The following is a 24107-nucleotide window of genomic DNA, read 5'->3' as shown; positions in this document are numbered from 1 at the left end:
ACTGCAGGTCAGTATAGCATCTTTGAAGTATTGACAGAAGAGAACGTGTCAGTACGGGCGGCGGTGGACGTACAGAGGTATGTAGGCGCGATGCGGGCCAGGCGAGACATGGCGTTGGCTGCCTCCAGCTGCCCCCAGTCTCTCAGCAGGATGTAGAATATGTTCTTCTTGGAGCCAGAGCCCAACGTGCCCTTATCCATGGTACCACACATCAACTCACTGTTCTGGATCACCACGACTGACAGACAGAGAGAGACACACAGAGAGAGAGAGAGATATACACAGAGACAGACAGAGAGAGAGAGAGACACAGAGACACAGAGAGAGACACAGAGAGAAAGACACAGAGACACAGAGAGAGACAGAGAGAGACAGAGAGAGACACAGAGACAGAGAGAGACACAGATACACAGAGAGAAAGACACAGAGACACAGAGAGAGACAGAGAGAGACAGAGAGAGACACAGAGACACAGAGAGAGACACAGATACACAGAGAGAAAGACACAGAGACACAGAGAGAGACAGAGAGAGACAGAGAGAGACACAGAGACAGAGAGAGACACAGAGACAGAGAGAGACAGATAATCATAGTTTTGGAATAATGAATCAGAATCGTTGAATCTGATTATAGTAATACAATTATATTTAAATCTGAATAATTGAATCAGATGATATGTATTTTATGGATGAAGACACTAGAGAGGCATGAGGAGGAACTCACAGGAGTCGTTGCTGCAGAGGTCCTCTCCTTTGCCGCTGTACTGTTTCCCCTTGGTCCTCAGGTTGGCCTTGACTGGACAGTCCTTACTGGGCTTCAGGATCAGACCAAAGAGCTGCTTCCCTGTCCACAGAGTCATGGGCTGACAACAGACAACAGAGTCATGAGCTAACAACAGACAACAGAGTCATGAGCTAACAACAGACAACAGAGTCATGACGGACTGACAACAGACGACAGAGTCATGACGGACTGACAACAGACGACAGAGTCATGACGGACTGACAACAGACGACAGAGTCATGACGGACTGACAACAGACGACAGAGTCATGACGGACTGACAACAGACGACAGAGTCATGACGGACTGACAACAGACGACAGAGTCATGACGGACTGACGGACTGACGACAGAGTCATGACGGACTGACGACAGAGTCATGACGGACTGACGACAGAGTCATGACGGACTGACGACAGAGTCATGACGGACTGACGACAGAGTCATGACGGACTGACGACAGAGTCATGACGGACTGACGACAGAGTCATGACGGACTGACGACAGAGTCATGACGGACTGACGACAGAGTCATGACGGACTGACGACAGAGTCATGACGGACTGACGACAGAGTCATGACGGACTGACGACAGAGTCATGACGGACTGACGACAGAGTCATGACGGACTGACGACAGAGTCATGACGGACTGACGACAGAGTCATGACGGACTGACGACAGAGTCATGACGGACTGACGACAGAGTCATGACGGACTGACGACAGAGTCATGACGGACTGACAACAGAGTCATGACGGACTGACAACAGAGTCATGACGGACTGACAACAGAGTCATGACGGACTGACAACAGAGTCATGACGGACTGACAACAGAGTCATGACGGACTGACAACAGAGTCATGACGGACTGACAACAGAGTCATGACGGACTGACAACAGAGTCATGACGGACTGACAACAGAGTCATGACGGACTGACAACAGAGTCATGGCGGACTGACAACAGAGTCATGGCGGACTGACAACAGAAAGACCAACACCCAAATGATTGACGAGTTGCAGACCACTGATATTTAACTACTAAAGAAAGTCACGCTGTATGACTCCCAGTGACTTTCAGACCAACTGTATTAAACTACTAAAGTCACTCTATATGACTCCCAGTGACTTTCTAGATGTTTTCCCCTCACGACAGAGAACAACAGATGTCGGCCCAATATCCAGTCCCATCATTCAGTTGAACCAAGGAGAGCCGTACCTTGAGTATGCCAGGGTGTGGGAGAGCTGTACCTTGAGTATGCCAGGGTGTGGGAGAGCTGTACCTTGAGTATGGCAGGGTGTGGGAGAGCCGTACCTTGAGTATGGCAGGGTGTGGGAGAGCCGTACCTTGAGTATGGCAGGGTGTGGGAGAGCCGTACCTTGAGTATGGCAGGGTGTGGGAGAGCCGTACCTTGAGTATGGCAGGGTGTGGGAGAGCCGTACCTTGAGTATGGCAGGGTGTGGGAGAGCCGTACCTTGAGTATGGCAGGGTGTGGGAGAGCTGTACCTTGAGTATGGCAGGGTGTGGGAGAGCTGTACCTTGAGTATGGCAGGGTGTGGGAGAGCTATCTTGATCTTCTCATCCACCCCCACCAGGATAGAGGCCACTATCTGGCAGGCTTTAGACCTATCGAAGAAAGTGTCCTTCAGGGTCAACAGGTAGGCTCCTGAGAAGAAAGGCGAGAGAGGAGAAGAGTAGGGTGTTGAAATGTGGAGTGTGAAACATACAGCTATTGTCTTCCTAAGAAATAGCCTAAGAAATATTAGGCTACACTTTCTCCAAATATGATAAATACAAAGATGACATTTTGACATTGCTATATGTGGCCGGATTCAGGATCGTAGGCATTTGAGTCTATTTCCTACTTTACAGTACAGACGTAAAAAAACAAAATATATTATTTTTTTTCGTTGCAGAAAAGCCTTCTTGAACGTGTGAACTTTCATATGACTTAATTACAAACTTGTCTGGAATCCATAAATATGAATAAAAATGTTATATTATGAGCCTAGTTTAGCCAAGGAGTAAAGCACTGAGCTCTATAGGGAGAAAGACAGGCTCCGTGATTGGCTGATAATGGAGGGGGGATAATAGAGAGCAGAGGAGCCTCAAATAGTGAATATTTTTAGATTAAACTGTACTAAATATATTCACGTCACCAAATAATTGATTAAAATACACTGTTTTGCGATGAAGGTCTACAGTAACTTCCACAGCACTCTGTAGGGTAGCACCATGGTGTAGCCGGAGGACAGCTAGCTTCTGTCCTCCTCTGGGTACATTGACTTCAATAGAACACCTAGGAGTCTCATGGTTCTCACCTCCTTCCATAGACTTACACAGTAATTATTACAACTTCCAGAGGATGTTCTTTAACCTATTAGAACTTATGCAGTATGAACTGAAAATGTTGTTCACCCAATCAAAGGATCAGAGAATGAATCTAGTACTGAAAGGATAAGCTACAGCTAGCTAGCACTGCAGTGTATAAAATGTGGTAGTTGACTCAAAGAGAGAGAAAGAAACGTTGAACAGTTTTGAACAAATTCATTTAGTTAATGAAGGAGAAGCAACAGAGAGAGAGTGAGAGAGAGCAAGACAGCTATATTTAGTTGTATTTTTTTCACTTTCACTTAGCTAGCGAAAGCAGCTAGCTAGTTTAGCCTACTCAAACACCCGCTCAAACAGATAGGGATGCTATGTAAGCTAGCTGGCTATGACAGTTCAACACTGGAACTCTTTCAAGTCAAGGTAAGCTTTTGGTTTTATTAATTTATTGCCACCGGGGCCCACCGGTGTAACTGCTAAACTGCTTGCTGACTGCACTGCATGATTTTAGCGGGATTACTAACGCGTTAGTTCTAGTAGCAATGTTGACTATGACGTTACTAACATCGTTAGCTAATATGGTGACAACGATGTAGGCTGTGTGTAGTGATTAACGATATGAAGGTTTGGCTTGGAAAGTTTTTTTCCGCCTGGTCACAGACAGCTGATGTGTTGTGCACTGAAGTCCACAAGCGAAGGGAAAAGATGAGGAGAAGAGCGCATAGATGCAAGAAGGAATTATACAACGAGCAAAATGTTCATGCTGTTTGTATGTGGTGGCTATGAAAGTGAACTGTGTTTGCGTGTGATCAGGGGTGTATTCATTCCATTGATTCTGTTGAAAACCAATTCTTAAAAACGGAAGCAAGCGGAACGAAAATGATAAACATAATTGAATTTGTCCAATAGAAACTCTCATTTGCAACCTTTGGACTAATGATTACACCCTAGGTCAGCTAGATGCAGGCAGGAGTGTGCAGGGCGTTACTGAATGTGCCAATGTCGGTCACTTTGATTACTCACATTTCTCTCAACCTGTTGTAAACTTTCATTCATAGGCTAGGTTGTAGCAACCTCATGATGGGTATAGGGAAAATGTGAGTATCGTGTAGTAGCCTAAACCTATCAATGTCACATTGAACTGGGTGAATATGAATGACAGTAACCTAAACCTATCACTGTTACATTGAACTGGGTGAATATGAATGACAGTAACCTAAACCTATCACTGTTACATTGAACTGGGTGAATATGAATGACAGTAACCTAAACCTATCACTGTTACATTGAACTGGGTGAATATGAATGGCAGTAACCTAAACCTATCACTGTTACATTGAACTGGGTGAATATGAATGGCAGTAACCTAAACCTATCACTGTTACATTGAACTGGGTGAATATGAATGACAGTAACCTAAACCTATCACTGTTACATTGAACTGGGTGAATATGAATGACAGTAACCTAAACCTATCACTGTTACATTGAACTGGGCGAATGGAATATGAATGACAGTAACCTAAACCTATCACTGTTACATTGAACTGGGTGAATATGAATGGCAGTAACCTAAACCTATCACTGTTACATTGAACTGGGTGAATATGAATGACAGTAACCTAAACCTATCACTGTTACATTGAACTGGGTGAATATGAATGACAGTAACCTAAACCTATCACTGTTACATTGAACTGGGTGAATATGAATGACAGTAACCTAAACCTATCACTGTTACATTGAACTGGGTGAATATGAATGACAGTAACCTAAACCTATCACTGTTACATTGAACTGGGTGAATATGAATGGCAGTAACCTAAACCTATCACTGTTACATTGAACTGGGTGAATATGAATGGCAGTAACCTAAACCTATCACTGTTACATTGAACTGGGTGAATATGAATGACAGTAACCTAAACCTATCACTGTTACATTGAACTGGGTGAATATGAATGACAGTAACCTAAACCTATCACTGTTACATTGAACTGGGCGAATGGAATATGAATGACAGTAACCTAAACCTATCACTGTTACATTGAACTGGGTGAATATGAATGGCAGTAACCTAAACCTATCACTGTTACATTGAACTGGGTGAATATGAATGACAGTAACCTAAACCTATCACTGCTACATTTTACCTGGGTGAATATGAATGACAGTAACCTAAACCTATCACTGTTACATTGAACTGGGTGAATATGAATGACAGTAACCTAAACCTATCACTGTTACATTGAACTGGGCGAATGGAATATGAATGACAGTAACCTAAACCTATCACTGTTACACTGAACTGGGTGAATATGAATGACAGTAACCTAAACCTATCACTGTTACATTGAACTGGGCGAATGGAATATGAATGACAGTAACCTAAACCTATCACTGTTACATTGAACTGGGTGAATATGAATGACAGTAACCTAAACCTATCACTGTTACATTGAACTGGGCGAATGGAATATGAATGACAGTAACCTAAACCTATCACTGTTACATTGAACTGGGCGAATGGAATATGAATGACAGTAACCTAAACCTATCACTGTTACATTGAGCTGGGTGAATATGAATGACAGTAACCTAAACCTATCACTGTTACATTGAACTGGGTGAATATGAATGACAGTAACCTAAACCTATCACTGTTACATTGAACTGGGTGAATATGAATGACAGTAACCTAAACCTATCACTGTTACATTGAACTGGGTGAATATGAATGACAGTAACCTAAACCTATCACTGTTACATTGAACTGGGTGAATATGAATGGCAGTAACCTAAACCTATCACTGTTACATTGAACTGGGTGAATATGAATGACAGTAACCTAAACCTATCACTGTTACATTGAACTGGGTGAATATGAATGACAGTAACCTAAACCTATCACTGTTACATTGAACTGGGTGAATATGAATGACAGTAACCTAAACCTATCACTGTTACATTGAACTGGGTGAATATGAATATGAATGACAGTCATCCAATATGCTGTAATAGAAATAAGGCCAAGCTCATTAAAAATAAAAGTCGCCCTCCTTCATGTTAAACGTCACCAACCGCCACTGACAGAGAGACCACTTTCTGGAGGACAACGCCACGCTGACTCATGAATAAATGGGTGGGGCTTAAGAGGGTGCGAACAATGCTGAATGGACGTAAAGAAACAAGTGTTCTGTAGAAAGTGGGAAACTCATTGAAGGGCATTTTTCTCCTACCCGTCTCCATATTGGGATAACACGTCTATCAAACGTCAAAGAAGCATAACTTTCCCATGTTTCATAACAGACCAAAGCTCTGGGACTGTACCTTCATAACATGTAAAAAAATATATATATTTGACATAAGTTCATCTTCCTGAATTCAGTTTCAAAATGTCAAACCCTAGTGGATAATAAAGTCAGTATGAAGAAGCCCCATCAAGGTGTTGATTTAACAAGAGGTCCCAATCTGGATAAACACAAGCAAAGCAGCTGTATAACGAAGATGACATCGTTATGATGAGACGAGCTGTGACACATCTATCAAATGTAGTGAACAGATGACGTCGTTATGATGAGACGAGCTGTGACAACATCTATCTAATGTAGTGAACAGATGACGTCGTTATGATGAGACGAGCTGTGACACATCTATCTAATGTAGTGAACAGATGACGTCGTTATGATGAGACGAGCTGTGACAACATCTATCTAATGTAGTGAACAGACGACATCGTTATGATGAGACGAGCTGTGACAACATCTATCAAATGTAGTGAACAGATGACATCGTTATGATGAGACGAGCTGTGACATCTATCTAATGTAGTGAACAGATGACATCGTTATGATGAGACGAGCTGTGACATCTATCTAATGTAGTGAACAGATGACATCGTTATGATGAGACGAGCTGTGACAACATCTATCTAATGTAGTGAACAGATGACGTCGTTATGATGAGACGAGCTGTGACACATCTATCTAATGTAGTGAACAGATGACATCGTTATGATGAGACGAGCTGTGACATCTATCTAATGTAGTGAACAGACGACATCGTTATGATGAGACGAGCTGTGACACATCTATCTAATGTAGTGAACAGATGACATCGTTATGATGAGACGAGCTGTGACACATCTATCTAATGTAGTGAACAGATGACATCGTTATGATGAGACGAGCTGTGACATCTATCTAATGTAGTGAACAGACGACATCGTTATGATGAGACGAGCTGTGACATCTATCTAATGTAGTGAACAGATGACATCGTTATGATGAGACGAGCTGTGACACATCTATCTAATGTAGTGAACAGATGACATCGTTATGATGAGACGAGCTGTGACAACATCTATCTAATGTAGTGAACAGATGACATCGTTATGATGAGACGAGCTGTGACAACATCTATCTAATGTAGTGAACAGATGACGTCGTTATGATGAGACGAGCTGTGACACATCTATCTAATGTAGTGAACAGATGACATCGTTATGATGAGACGAGCTGTGACATCTATCTAATGTAGTGAACAGATGACGTCGTTATGATGAGACGAGCTGTGACATCTATCTAATGTAGTGAACAGACGACATCGTTATGATGAGACGAGCTGTGACAACATCTATCTAATGTAGTGAACAGATGACGTCGTTATGATGAGACGAGCTGTGACACATCTATCTAATGTAGTGAACAGATGACATCGTTATGATGAGACGAGCTGTGACATCTATCTAATGTAGTGAACAGATGACGTCGTTATGATGAGACGAGCTGTGACATCTATCTAATGTAGTGAACAGACGACATCGTTATGATGAGACGAGCTGTGACACATCTATCTAATGTAGTGAACAGATGACATCGTTATGATGAGACGAGCTGTGACATCTATCTAATGTAGTGAACAGATGACATCGTTATGATGAGACGAGCTGTGACAACATCTATCTAATGTAGTGAACAGATGACATCGTTATGATGAGACGAGCTGTGACACATCTATCAAATGTAGTGAACAGACGACATCGTTATGATGAGACGAGCTGTGACAACATCTATCTAATGTAGTGAACAGATGACATCGTTATGATGAGACGAGCTGTGACAACATCTATCTAATGTAGTGAACAGATGACATCGTTATGATGAGACGAGCTGTGACAACATCTATCTAATGTAGTGAACAGATGACATCGTTATGATGAGACGAGCTGTGACACATCTATCTAATGTAGTGAACAGATGACATCGTTATGATGAGACGAGCTGTGACAACATCTATCTAATGTAGTGAACAGATGACATCGTTATGATGAGACGAGCTGTGACAACATCTATCTAATGTAGTGAACAGATGACATCGTTATGATGAGACGAGCTGTAACATCTATCTAATGTAGTGAACAGATGACGTCGTTATGATGAGACGAGCTGTGACAACATCTATCTAATGTAGTGAACAGATGACATCGTTATGATGAGACGAGCTGTGACACATCTATCTAATGTAGTGAACAGATGGGAGAGCGCCAGGGAGACATCTTCCATCAGGTTGATCACATGATCACCGTGTCAAAACCTTTCTCCACCTAACAACGAGCAGTTTGAGACACTCACTAATACAGACGTCAAAGGACCTCAATCATCCGACAAATGAGCCATTTGATTGGCTGTCAGGCCCTGCTGCGACAAACAACGATTGGCTATTGCTGTAACACAATGGCTGACCTGTCAGAAAGTCTTGAATAGCAGCAATCAGAGGCTCTCCGTTCCTGGGGGTCACCAGGTTGGCTTTGGTCTGGAGGAAAAGAGACAAAGAGAAATGAGAAAAGTATCGGTCAGAGGGAAAAGTAGAACCTCGGCTGTACAGGTTTTAGTTTAAACCTGGGCTTTGAAAGACTGAGTGACAGAGAGGAGAAGTGTAGGGGAGGACTGTGGGGCGGTGTAGAGGTGGACTGTGTGGCGGTGTAGAGGTGGACTCTGGGGCGGTGTAGGGGTGGACTCTGGGGCGGAGTAGGGGTGGACTCTGGGGCGGTGTAGGGGTGGACTCTGGGGCGGTGTAGGGGTGGACTCTGGGGCGGTGTAGGGGTGGACTCTGGGGCGGTGTAGGGGTGGACTCTGGGGCGGTGTAGGGGTGGACTCTGGGGCGGTGTAGGGGTGGACTCTGGGGCGGTGTAGGGGTGGACTCTGGGGCGGTGTAGGGGTGGACTCTGGGGCGGTGTAGGGGTGGACTCTGGGGCGGTGTAGGGGTGGACTCTGGGGCGGTGTAGGGGTGGACTCTGGGGCGGTGTAGGGGTGGACTCTGGGGCGGTGTAGGTGTAGGGGGGGCTGTACAGCGTGTAGGGGTGTGAGGTGTGTGAGGTAGGTAGGGGTGTGAGGTGTGTGGGGGTGTGAGGTGTGTGAGGTAGGTAGGGGTGTGAGGTGTGTGGGGGTGTGAGGTAGGTAGGGGGTGTGAGGTAGGTAGGGGTGTGAGGTGTGTGGGGTGAGGGTGTAGGGGTGTGAGGTGTGTAGGGGTGTGAGGTGTGTGGGGGTGTGAGGTGTGTGGGGGTGTGAGGTGTGTGAGGTGGGAGGTGTGAGGTGTGTAGGGGTGTGAGGTGTGTGAGGTAGGTAGGGGTGTGAGGTGTGTGGGGGTGTGAGGTAGGTAGGGGTGTGAGGTGTGTGAGTTGTGTGGGGGTGTGAGGTGTGTGGGGGTGTGGGGGTGTGAGGTGTGTAGGGGTGTGAGGTGTGTGAGGGGTGTAGGGGTGTGAGGTAGGTAGGGGTGTAGGGGTGTGGGGTGTGTAGGGGTGTGAGGTGTGTAGGTAGGTAGGGGTGTGAGGTGTGTGAGGTGTGTAGGGGTGTGGGGGGTGTGAGGTGTGTAGGGATGTGAGGTGTGGGGGTGTGAGGTGTGTGGGGGTGTGAGGTGTGTAGGGGTGTGAGGTGTGGGGGTGTGAGGTGTGTGGGGGTGTGAGGTGTGTAGGGATGTGAGGTGTGGGGGTGTGAGGTGTGTGGGGGTGTGGGGTGTGAGGGGTGTGAGGGATGTGAGGTGTGGGGGTGTGAGAGGTGTGTAGGGATGTGAGGTGTGGGGGTGTGAGGTGTGTGGGGGTGTGAGGTGTGTAGGGATGTGGGGGTGTAGGGGTGTGAGGTGTGTGAGGTGTGTGAGGTGTGTAGGGGTGTGAGGTGTGTGGGGGGTGTGAGGTGTGTAGGGATGTGAGGTGTGGGGGTGTGAGGTGTGTGGGGGTGTGAGGTGTGTGGGGGTGCAAGGTGTGTGGGGGTGCAAGGTGTGGGGGTGTGAGGTGTGGGGGTGTGAGGTGTGCTGCAGGAGTCTAAAGGTGAAGCAGGGCAGGTGACACTAACCCCCATCAGCACCAGGGCTTCAGCCTTGGCCTCCTCTGTCTGGGGAAGGTGAAGGTTCATCTCGTCCCCGTCAAAGTCAGCGTTGTACGGCGTGCACACACACTCGTTGAACCGGAACGTTCTGTGAGGCTTCACTTTGGCCTTCAGGACAGATAAAGATAATAATGATTTCATTGAGATCTGCCTGAAATAAACTTATCTTGATACACCCAAAACAGTAACAACTACACGACAAGGCAGCTCTAGAACAGTAACAACTACACGACAAGGCAGCTCTAAAACAGTAACAGATACACGACAAGGCAGCTCTAAAACAGTAACAGATACACGACAAGGCAGCTCTAAAACAGTAACAACTACACGACAAGGCAGCTCTAGAACAGTAACAACTACACGACAAGGCAGCTATAAAACAGTAACAGATACACGACAAGGCAGCTCTAAAACAGTAACAACTACACGACAAGGCAGCTCTAGAACAGTAACAACTACACGACAAGGCAGCTATAAAACAGTAACAGATACACGACAAGGCAGCTCTAAAACAGTAACAACTACACGACAAGGCAGCTCTAGAACAGTAACAACTACACGACAAGGCAGCTCTAAAACAGTAACAACTACACGACAAGGCAGCTCTAAAACAGTAACAACTACACGACAAGGCAGCTCTAGAACAGTAACAACTACACGACAAGGCAGCTCTAGAACAGTAACAGATACACGACAAGGCAGCTCTAAAACAGTAACAGATACACGACAAGGCAGCTCTAAAACAGTAACAACTACACAACAAGGCAGCTCTAGAACAGTAACAACTACACGACAAGGCAGCTCTAAAACAGTAACAACTACACGACAAGGCAGCTCTAGAACAGTAACAACTACACGACAAGGCAGCTCTAGAACAGTAACAGATACACGACAAGGCAGCTATAAAACAGTAACAGCTACACGACAAGGCAGCTCTAAAACAGTAACAACTACACGACAAGGCAGCTCTAAAACAGTAACAACTACACGACAAGGCAGCTCTAAAACAGTAACAGCTACACGACAAGGCAGCTCTAAAACAGTAACAACTACACGACAAGGCAGCTCTAAAACAGTAACAACTACACGACAAGGCAGCTCTAGAACAGTAACAGCTACACGACAAGGCAGCTCTAAAACAGTAACAGATACACGACAAGGCAGCTCTAAAACAGTAACAACTACACGACAAGGCAGCTCTAAAACAGTAACAACTACACGACAAGGCAGCTCTAAAACAGTAACAACTACACGACAAGGCAGCTCTAAAACAGTAACAACTACACGACAAGGCAGCTCTAAAACAGTAACAGCTACACGACAAGGCAGCTCTAGAACAGTAACAGCTACACGACAAGGCAGCTATAAACAGACAACCCCCAACATACATCACACAAAATCCCCAACTTCTAACAGGGAGGTTCTCTTCCTGCCTACACGTTGCCATGGAGTCAGGACGTTGATTAACACGACAGTTTCCAGACTGAGAGCCGACGTGAAGGACGGGTGTACGATGCGGAGAGAGACAGAGAGAGAGACAGAGAGAGAGAGACAGAGACAGAGACAGAGACAGAGACAGAGACAGAGAGAGACAGAGAGAGACAGAGAGAGACAGAGAGAGAGAGAGAGAGAGAGAGAGAGAGAGAGAGAGAGAGAGAGAGAGAGACAGAGAGAGACAGAGAGAGACAGAGACAGAGACAGAGAGAGAGAGAGAGAGAGAGAGAGAGAGAGAGAGAGAGACAGAGAGACAGAGAGAGAGAACTCACAATATGAGCCATGATGCTGAGTTTGTGTAGAGATGGCTGCCGGTTGAAGAGGACGATGTCTCCATCGATCATGTGTCTCTCCACCACGTCTCCAAACCTCAGCTCCTGGGCCATCTTCTCTCGGTTCCCGTACTTCAGAAACCTGAACACACACACACACACACACACAGGGAATACTCTTAGAACATACACCTAAACATGTGGTTTCATACAAAGTTTCAGTTTAGTGGTAGGCCTGTAACCCCAGTTTCAGTTGAGTGGTAGGCCTGTAACCACAGTTTCAGTTTAGTGGTAGGCCTGTAACCCCAGTTTCAGTTTAGTGGTAGGCCTGTAACCACAGTTTCAGTTTAGTGGTAGGCCTGTAACCACAGTTTCAGTTTAGTGGTAGGCCTGTAACCACAGTTTCAGTTTAGTGGTAGGCCTGTAACCACAGTTTCAGTTTAGTGGTAGGCCTGTAACCACAGTTTCAGTTTAGTGGTAGGCCTGTAACCACAGTTTCAGTTGAGTGGTAGGCCTGTAACCACAGTTTCAGTTGAGTGGTAGGCCTGTAACCACAGTTTCTGTTGAGTGGTAGGCCCATAACCACAGTTTCAGTTTAGTGGTAGGCCCGTAACCACAGTTTCAGTTTAGTGGTAGGCCTGTAACCACAGTTTCAGTTTAGTGGTAGGCCTGTAACCACAGTTTCAGTTGAGTGGTAGGCCTGTAACCACAGTTTCAGTTGAGTGGTAGGCCTGTAACCACAGTTTCAGTTTAGTGGTAGGCCTGTAACCACAGTTTCAGTTTAGTGGTAGGCCCGTAACCACAGTTTCAGTTTAGTGGTAGGCCTGTAACCACAGTTTCAGTTTAGTGGTAGGCCTGTAACCACAGTTTCAGTTGAGTGGTAGGCCTGTAACAACAGTTTCAGTTTAGTGGTAGGCCTGTAACCACAGTTTCAGTTTAGTGGTAGGCCTGTAACCACAGTTTCAGTTTAGTGGTAGGCCTGTAACCACAGTTTCAGTTGAGTGGTAGGCCCGTAACCACAGTTTCAGTTGAGTGGTAGGCCCGTAACCACAGTTTCAGTTTAGTGGTAGGCCCGTAACCACAGTTTCAGTTTAGTGGTAGGCCTGTAACCACAGTTTCAGTTTAGTGGTAGGCCTGTAACCACAGTTTCAGTTTAGTGGTAGGCCTGTAACCACAGTTTCAGTTTAGTGGTAGGCCTGTAACCACAGTTTCAGTTGAGTGGTAGGCCTGTAACAACAGTTTCAGTTTAGTGGTAGGCCTGTAACCACAGTTTCAGTTTAGTGGTAGGCCCGTAACCACAGTTTCAGTTTAGTGGTAGACCTGTAACCACAGTTTCAGTTTAGTGGTAGGCCTGTAACCACAGTTTCAGTTGAGTGGTAGGCCTGTAACAACAGTTTCAGTTTAGTGGTAGGCCTGTAACCACAGTTTCAGTTTAGTGGTAGGCCTGTAACCACAGTTTCAGTTTAGTGGTAGGCCTGTAACCACAGTTTCAGTTGAGTGGTAGGCCTATAACCACAGTTTCAGTTGAGTGGTAGGCCCATAACCACAGTTTCAGTTTAGTGGTAGGCCCGTAACCACAGTTTCAGTTTAGTGGTAGGCCCGTAACCACAGTTTCAGTTTAGTGGTAGGCCTGTAACCACAGTTTCAGTTTAGTGGTAGGCCTGTAACCACAGTTTCAGTTGAGTGGTAGGCCTGTAACCACAGTTTCAGTTGAGTGGTAGGCCCGTAACCACAGTTTCAGTTTAGTGGTAGGCCCGTAACCACAGTTTCAGTTTAGTGGTAGGCCCGTAACCACAGTTTCAGTTTAGTGGTAGGCCTATAACCACAGTTTCAGTTTAGTGGTAGGCCTATAACCACAGTTTCAGTTTAGTGGTAGGCCCGTAACCACAGTTTCAGTTTAGTGGTAGGCCCGTAACCACAGTTTCAGTTTAGTGGTAGGCCTATAACCACAGTTTCAGTTTAGTGGTAGGCCTATAACCACAGTTTCAGTTGAGTGGTAGGCCCGTAACCACAGTTTCAGTTTAGTGGTAGGCCTGTAACCACAGTTTCAGTTTAGTGGTAGGCCTATAACCACAGTTTCAGTTTAGTGGTAGGCCTATAACCACAGTTTCAGTTTAGTGGTAGGCCTATAACCACAGTTTCAGTTTAGTGGTAGGCCTATAACCACAGTTTCAGTTTAGTGGTAGGCCTGTAACCAAAAGGATGGCGGACCCAACCAACAACCTAATGATTGTGATATGTGGTTGTTTTAGCTAATTTAGTTGACACTGGATAAGAGCATCTATTAAAAAGGGGATACTTCGGGACAATGAAGTCCATTATCTACTTCCCCAGAGTCAGATGAACTGGTGTCCCAGTAAACAGAGACATTAAACTGGTGTCCCAGTAAACAGAGATATTAAACTGGTGTCCCAGTAAACAGAGACATTAAACTGGTGTCCCAGTAAACAGAGATATTAAACTGGTGTCCCAGTAAACAGAGACATTAAACTGGTGTCCCAGTAAACAGAGACATTAAACTGGTGTCGCAGTAAACAAAGATATTAAACTGGTGTCCCAGTAAACAGAGACATTAAACTGGTGTCCCAGTAAACAGAGACATTAAACTAGTGTCCCAGTAAACAGAGACATTAAACTGGTGTCCCAGTAAACAGAGACATTAAACTGGTGTCCCAGTAAACAGAGATATTAAACTGGTGTCCCAGTAAACAGAGATATTAAACTGGTGTCCCAGTAAACAGAGACATTAAACTGGTGTCCCAGTAAACAGAGACATTAAACTGGTGTCCCAGTAAACAGAGACATTAAACTGGTGTCCCAGTAAACAGAGATATTAAACTGGTGTCCCAGTAAACAGAGATATTAAACTGGTGTCCCAGTAAACAGAGACATTAAACTGGTGTCCCAGTAAACAGAGACATTAAACTGGTGTCCCAGTAAACAGAGATATTAAACTGGTGTCCCAGTAAACAGAGATATTAAACTGGTACCAACGAGTTCATCTGACTGAGGAAGTAGCTAAAGGGCCTCAAGACAAAAAAGTATCCCTTTAAAACGACTAAAATGTATAAAAACAAAGATACTCTAAATATGCTTCTAATAACTGAATGGGTAAACCTCACCAACGCTTTGGCACATAGTGCCTTCTTCAACATTTTAAGGGGTGTGGGTCAGCTCATGCTTTTTAACTGACTACTAAACATGTCCAATAGAACTGTCCTGACCTCTTCATCTGCGTGTGTCGTTGCTGGATGAAGTTGGCTCCAGGGTGGTCCTCGGGACCGCTACGCACCAGCTTCCTCAGCATCTCCAAGTTGGCCTTGTTCACCTTGGGGCGCACAACAAGTTAAGAGGTCACAGGTCACACAACAGGACAGTGAAGACACTGTGCAGGTTACTTCTCAATGGTAAAGACAGCTGGAAAAAGGCACTCAACCTCCCTTGTGATCCATCCTGATTTGTGAAGCATCTATGTAGTGCTTATAAACAATTGATGTATTCTTATTAAGGAAGTCAAATTATTAAAATAATTAAATAGAGTTAATGGAATTAGTTAAATCGCGATTCATTGCAATTATAGAATTTGCTCCAATTTGGACTTCAACAAATGTTTCATTAAAAAGCAGAACATCGAGTTACTATTAAACCCAAAATAGTCTGGATCAAAATGTTTTAAAGGCATTTTCACCATAAACAACACAAAAGTCTCTGTAACATTCATGCTATTCATGATCCCAATGGTTCAGGAGGCCTACTCCCTCTTAACTGATCCATGTTCTTCATCATGAACTAGTCACAAGCTGCTGCTACTAGAACTGGGATCATTACGTCTATTGACCTGAGAACTACAACAGAAACAGTAGTTACATGGAATGGATGTCCCGTTCTGATATAAATCACGGTGGGAAGTTGGTTGAATCAGGAGGCATTCAGCCATGGCATTGTAAACAATGTTTTGGCTAGCTAGCTAACGTTAGCATAACTAGTTCGCTACTTCTGTACAAATTAATGTTTTTTTTGCTGTCATCTAAAGAAATGCCTGGGAATGTGTTTATGGTAGAAGTATCTGTACGGTTTCCTTCAAAACTGTTTCTCAAAGCGGTGCGCATTGCGCACCACAATAGAGACAGACAGCGCTACTGAGACCGAGTGCACACTGACAGTACACAGCATAGAGAGTGTTGCGCTTAAAAGGGTCCTTGCTGAAACACGTGCCCTTGAAAAGGGTCCTCGCGGGGTAAAGAAATAGAGAAGCGATTAAAAGCGTCAAAGAAATGAACAGCATTAAAAAGTGGGACAGCCCTAATTCTTATAAAGCCTCTATAAGTTGTAGTTAAAGTGTGACCAATAAGACTCTTACCTTCTCTGGGTAGGTCAGGATTTTGGCTACGTGCACAGGGACAGCCACCTCATCAATCCGCAGGTTGGGGTCCGGAGAGATGACAGTTCTCCCAGAGAAGTCCACTCTCTTCCCCGAGAGGTTTCCACGGAATCGCCCTGAGAGAGACACCTCGAACCATCAATAACTGAGTGTCTCCAAATCCTTATCAATCCAAAGGCAGCAGCAGAGAATAACATTCCACTCTATAATTTGCGATTAAATGTCTCTACAATCAACTAGGATGCTTTCTGTTTCTGACTCAGCTGTGTAAATAAACTAAATTGTTTATGACAAAATACATGACATTGACATGAATTCAGTGTCAACTATTAATAAATACGATGGTGAGAATGACCACAGAACTAGAAATCAGAATAGACAACAGATAACTATTAAATAATTAGAATAAAAATCACTATTTATATGAGCGAGACCTTGTTTGCCCTTGAGTCTCTGAACGAAGCCTCTGGTCCACTTCTTAGGGGCCATGTTGAGGGGGATGCCAGAGAGCTCACTGTTGATGTAGAGAGCACATTGCAGCTGGAGGAAGTCCCAGTCCTCCATGATCATCTGGGTCTTGGCCCCTGACATACGGTGCTGTGGGACGGCATGGGAAGCGGGCAGAACAACTCATTCATCACTCAACATTCATTAGACAACAACAACAACAACATCAAACCACCTTATTGTCTAATGTGAATTGGAAATTGTAACTTTTTTTCTGTCTTGTGTTATTGCCTTCATAAAAAGGCCCAGAGGTTTTCCTCAGCTGACCAACTAGTTAGTAATAGCCTACTGGGGCCCAGAGGTTTTCCTTAGCTGACCAACTAGTTAGTAATAGCCTACTGGGGCCCAGAGATTTTCCTTAGCTGACCAACTAGTTAGTAATAGCCTACTGGGTACCAAGAGGTTTTCCTTAGCTTACCAACTAGTTAGGAATAGCCTACTGGGGCCCAAGAGGTTTTCCTGGTCAGTTCATGGAAAAACTCCCGGGCCGGTTAATAAAACAATCACAAATTCATTGCCACTTCCTGCTACTGTCCCAATCCCACGATGCCCACCTTCTCTATGACATCATACAAAAAATAGATATATTTGATGTAAATGTAATGTACCCACCTTCTTGATGACGTCATTGAGGAAGATGATCTCTGTGAGCTTCATGGTGAGGTCATCCTCATTAGTACCTGACTTGAGGTCTGAGATGACAGAGGGGCGGATGCAGAGTGGGGGTACCAGCAGACGGGTGAGGATGAGGTCTGCAGGCTTACCTGCCTCAGGGTTCATCAGGAGCAGGGGAATGTCCTCCGCTGGAATCCTCCTGAACAGGTTCAACACCACCAGAGGACTCAGGTTCTCCTGGAAACCACAGGACATGAAGGTCAATCAGTCAGCATTTAAACCTTAAGGGCCAGTTTCCCGGATTCAGACAGACACATTTTGAACAGGTTCAGCACCACCAGAGGACTCAGGTTCTCCGTCGGGGTGAAAGACATGATCGGTCAGCATTTAAAACCTGTGTGACCCAGTTGGTAAAAAGAGTGTGGCTCTAGTAATACCAGGGTTGTGGGTTCAATTCCGACAAGTATCCCATATACTAACCCTGTATGAACTCTGTAAGTCACCGCTGAGTGAAAAACATACAAAACAAACCATTAACCTCATATGACCTCTACAAAGTAGACATGTAAACTGTTAAAAGTTGCCATAGTTGCCTTGAACGTGACTCACCTGAGCCCTGTTAAGCAAGCCCTAGTTGCCTTCATCGTGACTCACCTGAGCCCTGTTAAGCAAGCCCTAGTTGCCTTCAACGTGACTCACCTGAGCCCTGTTAAGCAAGCCCTAGTTGCATTCATCGTGACTCACCTGAGCCCTGTTAAGCAAGCCCTAGTTGCATTCATCGTGACTCACCTGAGCCCTGTTAAGCAAGCCCTAGTTGCCTTCAACGTGACTCACCTGAGCCCTGTTAAGCAAGCCCTAGTTGCCTTCAACGTGACTCACCTGAGCCCTGTTAAGCAAGCCCTAGTTGGCTTCAACGTGACTCACCTGAGCCCTCACCTGAGCCCTGTTAAGCAAGCCCTAGTTGCCTTCAACGTGACTCACCTGAGCCCTGTTAAGCAAGCCCTAGTTGCATTCATCGTGACTCACCTGAGCCCTGTTAAGCAAGCCCTAGTTGCATTCATCGTGACTCACCTGAGCCCTGTTAAGCAAGCCCTAGTTGCCTTCAACGTGACTCACCTGAGCCCTGTTAAGCAAGCCCTAGTTGCCTTCAACGTGACTCACCTGAGCCCTGTTAAGCAAGCCCTAGTTGGCTTCAACGTGACTCACCTGAGCCCTGTTAAGCAAGCCCTAGTTGGCTTCAACGTGACTCACCTGAGCCCTGTTAAGCAAGCCCTAGTTGCCTTCAACGTGACTCACCTGAGCCCTGTTAAGCAAGCCCTAGTTGCATTCATCGTGACTCACCTGAGCCCTGTTAAGCAAGCCCTAGTTGCATTCATCGTGACTCACCTGAGCCCTGTTAAGCAAGCCCTAGTTGCCTTCAACGTGACTCACCTGAGCCCTGTTAAGCAAGCCCTAGTTGCCTTCAACGTGACTCACCTGAGCCCTGTTAAGCAAGCCCTAGTTGGCTTCAACGTGACTCACCTGAGCCCTGTTAAGCAAGCCCTAGTTGCCTTCAACGTGACTCACCTGAGCCCTGTTAAGCAAGCCCTAGTTGGCTTCAACGTGACTCACCTGAGCCCTGTTAAGCAAGCCCTAGTTGGCTTCAACGTGACTCACCTGAGCCCTGTTAAGCAAGCCCTAGTTGCCTTCAACGTGACTCACCTGAGCCCTGTTAAGCAAGCCCTAGTTGGCTTCAACGTGACTCACCTGAGCCCTGTTAAGCAAGCCCTAGTTGGCTTCAACGTGACTCACCTGAGCCCTGTTAAGCAAGCCCTCCACTTCTTTGTTGTGTTCTATTGCGATATCGAACGAGTTGAGAAAGTCTGATACTACAGTGTCCACCACTTTCTTGGTTGTCTTGTATTTCTCATGGAGGATCTTTAGCAAGCCACACTTCTTCACTGGTCCTGTTAAATGGCAAGAACAAAGACATGATCAGTCACACCAACCACCACTTGGGCTATGCTTTCAACTCAACTAAATTCAACTCAATTCAAATAGAACTTAATAATATGTATTTTGGCCCAAATGTCAAAATTGAACCGTAAACAGTCAAAGAGTAAGCTATTGGTGATACCCTACCATTTAACGTGGAGCAATTGAGACACATTGTCCTTTTGCGGCATTTGTCGGATATCTTCTTCTTCATTCCTCGTTTCTGGAGGTACGCTAGGCCTGGCCTCTTCAACACATCCATAAACTGTAGTTTCTCCTCTTTGGTCAACATGATGTGAGAACACGTCTTACAGATCATCTGGAGGGATACAACAATCACATGATGTAATAATGGAACAATAACATGATGTCATAATGGAACAATTTGAACAACATGATGTCATAATGGAACAATTTGAACAACAATAACATGATGTCATAATGGAACAATTTGAACATCAATAACATGATGTCATAATGGAACAATTTGAACAACAATAACATGATGTCATAATGGAACAATTTGAACAACAATAACATGATGTCATAATGGGCCAATTTGAACAACAATAACATGATGTCATAATGGGCCAATTTGAACAACAATAACATGATGTTCAAATTGTTCCATTATGACATCATGTTATTGTTGTTCAAATTGTTCCATTATGACAACAATAACATAGTTATAATGGAACAACAATCACATAGGGTGTTTCTCAATATGCCTACTACCGTGCTCCACTCTCATGCACCGAGGACGTTCTCTTGAGTACGTTCTTGTGAGGACTAGAGTGTGGAGAACACATAAAACATTCCATTTGAGCAGCACTCCCCCTACTGTATTACCTCACGCTGAGCAGCACTCCCCCTACTGTATTACCTCACGCTGAGCAGCACTCTTCCTACTGTATTAACTCACGCTGCACCTCCCCATTCACTGAACCTTCTTCCAGCCAGGACAATGACAACAATAGAGACCAAACAAGATATATACAAAGCAAACATTTTACTTCATAACTACCAGCTAGATATATGTGAACCGTTTTAATCTAGCTAGCCAGCTAGTTAGTTAGTTAAACAGGCAAAACTGACATAAAACCAATGTTATCCAAGGTGTCAATTCTTTGTGGCTATCTGGCTAGCTAACAGTAGTAGCTAGCCAGTTAGCTCTATTGAGTTACTACTGGCTTGCTAGTATAGTGCGTATGTTATCATGTGTTTGTATGCATGTGTCTGTGCCTATGTTTGTGTTGCATTTTGAGAAACACTCATTATGTTCTAACGGGCCAGCTTGAACAACAATCACACGATGTTCTAACGGGCCAGCTTGAACAACAATCACATGATGTTATAACGGGCCAGCTTGAACAACAATCACATAGCAAGAGTCAAAGAAGTAACTATGATAATTTAATCAGGATGATCAAGGTTGTGATGTAGGCTACTCAGTGTGCAGTACAGTAATGTCATATTTAGTTTGCCACATTGAAGAGAGAGAATGAGAAGATGAATATGTACAGATAACTACCATAAATAAAGGAAACATAAAGTGGGCGTAGGGCGACCACGAGCCGCCAGAACAGCTTCCCCCTTGGCATAGATTCTCCAAGTGTCTGGGACTCTATTAGAGGGATGCGACACCCTTCTTCAATGAGAAAATCCACCATTTGGTGTTTTGTTGATGGTGGAGGAAAACGCTGTCTCAGGTGCCGCTTCAGAATCTTCCATAAGTGTTCAATTGGGTTGAGATCTGGTGACTGAGACACTCCCTTTAAACCCTCTGTGTTCCTTTGAGAACCCTCTTTCAAAGTCACTGACATCTCTTCTTCTAGCCATGATAATGGGCAACTGAGCATTTTTAATACATGATCCTAAGCACGATGGGATGTTAATTGCTTAATTAACTCAGGAACCACACCTGTGTTGGAAGCACCTGCTCTCTATACATCCTACTTTGTCCTCCTCATTTACTCAAGTGTTTCCTTTATTTTGACAGTTACTGTTATAGTGAACTTGTTTCCTTTATTTTGACAGTTACTGTTATAGTGAACTTGCCTGTAGGATTCCAATGATGGCTTTGAAATAGCCCACATGAAAACAGGGCATCTCCAGGTCCAGATATCCATAGTGTCCCAGACAGTCTGCCAGGTTCTTCCCACACGTCTCACATGGACGATCCTTCTCACTGGTGCCCTGGAATATAACATGACAGTTGGGTCACAACCACCAATAGAGAATGCCAAGGAGTTTGCAAAGCTGTCATAAAGGCAAAGGGTGGCTATTTGAAGAATCTCAAATATAACATATATTTTGATTTGTTTAACATTATTTTGGTTACTACATGATTCCATATGTGTTATTTAAAAGTTGATGTCTTCACTATTATTCTACAATGTAGAAAATAGTAAAAATAAAGAAAAACCCTGTAATGAGTAGGTGTTATAAAACTTTTGACCGGTAGTGTACCATGTGATGGTCCAGTACTCCATAGGGTGGTGTGTGTGTGTGTGTGTGTGTGTGTTCACGTGTGTGTGTGTGTGTACACACGTGTCAGCCCTACCATGTGATGGTCCAGTACTCCATAGGGTGGTGGTGTGTGTGTGTGTGTACACGCGTGTCAGCCCTACCATGCGATGGTCCAGTACTCCGTATGGTAGAGGAGTATGGCTGGTGTCCTGGCTGTACAGGTTCTTACTGACCACCTGGATATGAGCCTGCTGTCTCATCTGCTCAGCTGACTTCATCCCAAAACAGATGTGGCTTCTGTTGACATAAATGGAATAGATAGCCAACTCAGCATTGGGGTTCAATTAGACACTGTCTAGTAGGTCAACTAGCAAATAGGTCCTACCCAAGCAAGGACTGCCAATGATAACAAGCTATAGTTTAGGGGTCAATTGAGAGTCATTTGTAAAGCATGGTCAGCATTGCCTTGCTGGATGTCTACTTGAGGCTACTTCGTAGTTGATTGGAATGCAGATTCCTCGCTACACGTCATGCTTTACCATGTTCTTAGCAAGAGCGTCAGTGGTCATGGCAAGACGAGTTCGATATCCTGCCACATTAGCCAGGTGGGGATGTGATGTGGTATGATTGTTTGTTTAACTAGCTAGCTTTCTAAAACGTGTTACCGGCATTGCTGACCCTGTTCAATCAATGATGCAATTGCAAAAAGCTAGCTAGCTATGAAAAGCAAGCTCGTGTGACAAATTGCAAGCTGCTTTATTCAATTATTTACGAACAATACTCATAGCTAGAGGGCTGGGGGAAATATTAGTGGCTAATGGCTAACAGCAAGCTAGCTAGCTAACTGGACATACTTACATTTTTTTGGCCACATCGGTCTCTCTAAACTGCTCTTTCACCATCGTGACTTCTGTTTGCCCCCGCCAATCTCCGGCAGAAATACCGATCTAGGATAAGATCCGGCACATAAACTGTTATTTTCTACACTGTTGTTTACGCTAAACGTGATATACAGTCATCACACTGTTACTTGTCGTTCCCAATTCCCATGTTGTAGCTAGAAATGCTGCAACGGCAATGTGATACAACGTGAACCATGAATTCATATGACAACGACATGCACACATCCGGTTCAAGAGCGCCCCATGAACGATAGTGAGGTTATCCATCAGCAACTGCCCTCTAGTGGGCTAAATAATGATTACATAAACATTGAGGAAACGGGTGCAGAATTACATTTCCACTAGATGTCACTCGTAGCTACATGGATTAACAGATAGGCTACTAACTACTACATGTTCCTAGCCTAAATCTGTCTCAAAAATCAGTATGGACTTTTTTTAACCTCCTCTAGTGCGGGAGAGGGGACACATGGGAGTTGTAGTTTTAAGTGGGAAGAAACATTTAAAACGGTAAACAATAATATAAGCCATTTAGCAAACACTTTTATCCAAAGCCACTTAGTCCTGTGTGGCTCAGTCCGTAGAACATAGCGCTTGCGAACGCCAAAAGTCCCGCGGGAACCACCCATATGTAAGTGTACAATGCAACATGTCATTTACATGACATAACAATAAGCTCTTTGTTCTAGTGTAATTACCAATAAAGTTCAGTACTATGTACTGTTATTACATGCAGTAAATCTACCACTTTAGTTTCCACCTTTCCCAAACCTAGGCCTCTCCCATGATTTAATTGAAGAACAGCTCCAGAGTGGCGCAGCGGTCTAAGTCACTGAATCTCAGCGCAAGTATCGTCACTATTGTACCTGGTTTGAATCAAGGCTGTATCACATCCGGCCGTGATTGTGAGTCCCACAGTGCAGCGCACAATTGGCCCAGCGTCGTCCGGATTTGACTTGCCTAGTTAAATAAAGGTTATATTTAAAAAATAAAAAACAG

General features: G+C 44.6%; 1 protein-coding gene across 2 annotated transcripts in view; it reads right to left on the bottom strand.

Annotated features, from left to right (window-relative positions):
• The window catches only part of LOC139554891 (DNA-directed RNA polymerase III subunit RPC1-like), a 42808-nt gene extending 19501 nt beyond the window's left edge, over positions 1 to 23307 (bottom strand). For both annotated transcript variants that reach the window (XR_011670909.1, XM_071368136.1), the window contains exons 1-15: positions 23065 to 23307; positions 22368 to 22503; positions 21796 to 21933; positions 19885 to 20056; positions 19555 to 19709; positions 17761 to 18000; positions 17076 to 17238; positions 16621 to 16757; positions 15485 to 15588; positions 12261 to 12402; positions 10462 to 10602; positions 8857 to 8926; positions 2324 to 2451; positions 724 to 862; positions 74 to 238 (exon numbers count right to left, since the gene is read on the bottom strand). Coding sequence is in view for 1 of the 2 variants with exons in the window: in XM_071368136.1 (XP_071224237.1) it covers positions 74 to 238; positions 724 to 862; positions 2324 to 2451; positions 8857 to 8926; positions 10462 to 10602; positions 12261 to 12402; positions 15485 to 15588; positions 16621 to 16757; positions 17076 to 17238; positions 17761 to 18000; positions 19555 to 19709; positions 19885 to 20056; positions 21796 to 21933; positions 22368 to 22503; positions 23065 to 23108 (2074 nt within the window). In the remaining variant the exon portion in view is untranslated. The remainder of the gene's footprint in view (positions 1 to 73; positions 239 to 723; positions 863 to 2323; positions 2452 to 8856; positions 8927 to 10461; positions 10603 to 12260; positions 12403 to 15484; positions 15589 to 16620; positions 16758 to 17075; positions 17239 to 17760; positions 18001 to 19554; positions 19710 to 19884; positions 20057 to 21795; positions 21934 to 22367; positions 22504 to 23064) is intronic.
• Between the last annotated feature and the right edge of the window lie 800 nt (positions 23308 to 24107).

The sequence above is a fragment of the Salvelinus alpinus genome, chromosome 26 (assembly GCF_045679555.1).
Source record: "Salvelinus alpinus chromosome 26, SLU_Salpinus.1, whole genome shotgun sequence".
Classification (NCBI taxonomy): domain Eukaryota; kingdom Metazoa; phylum Chordata; class Actinopteri; order Salmoniformes; family Salmonidae; genus Salvelinus; species Salvelinus alpinus.
The sequence above is the reverse complement of the archived record's forward strand: the minus strand, read 5'-3'. Positions and strand labels throughout refer to the sequence as shown.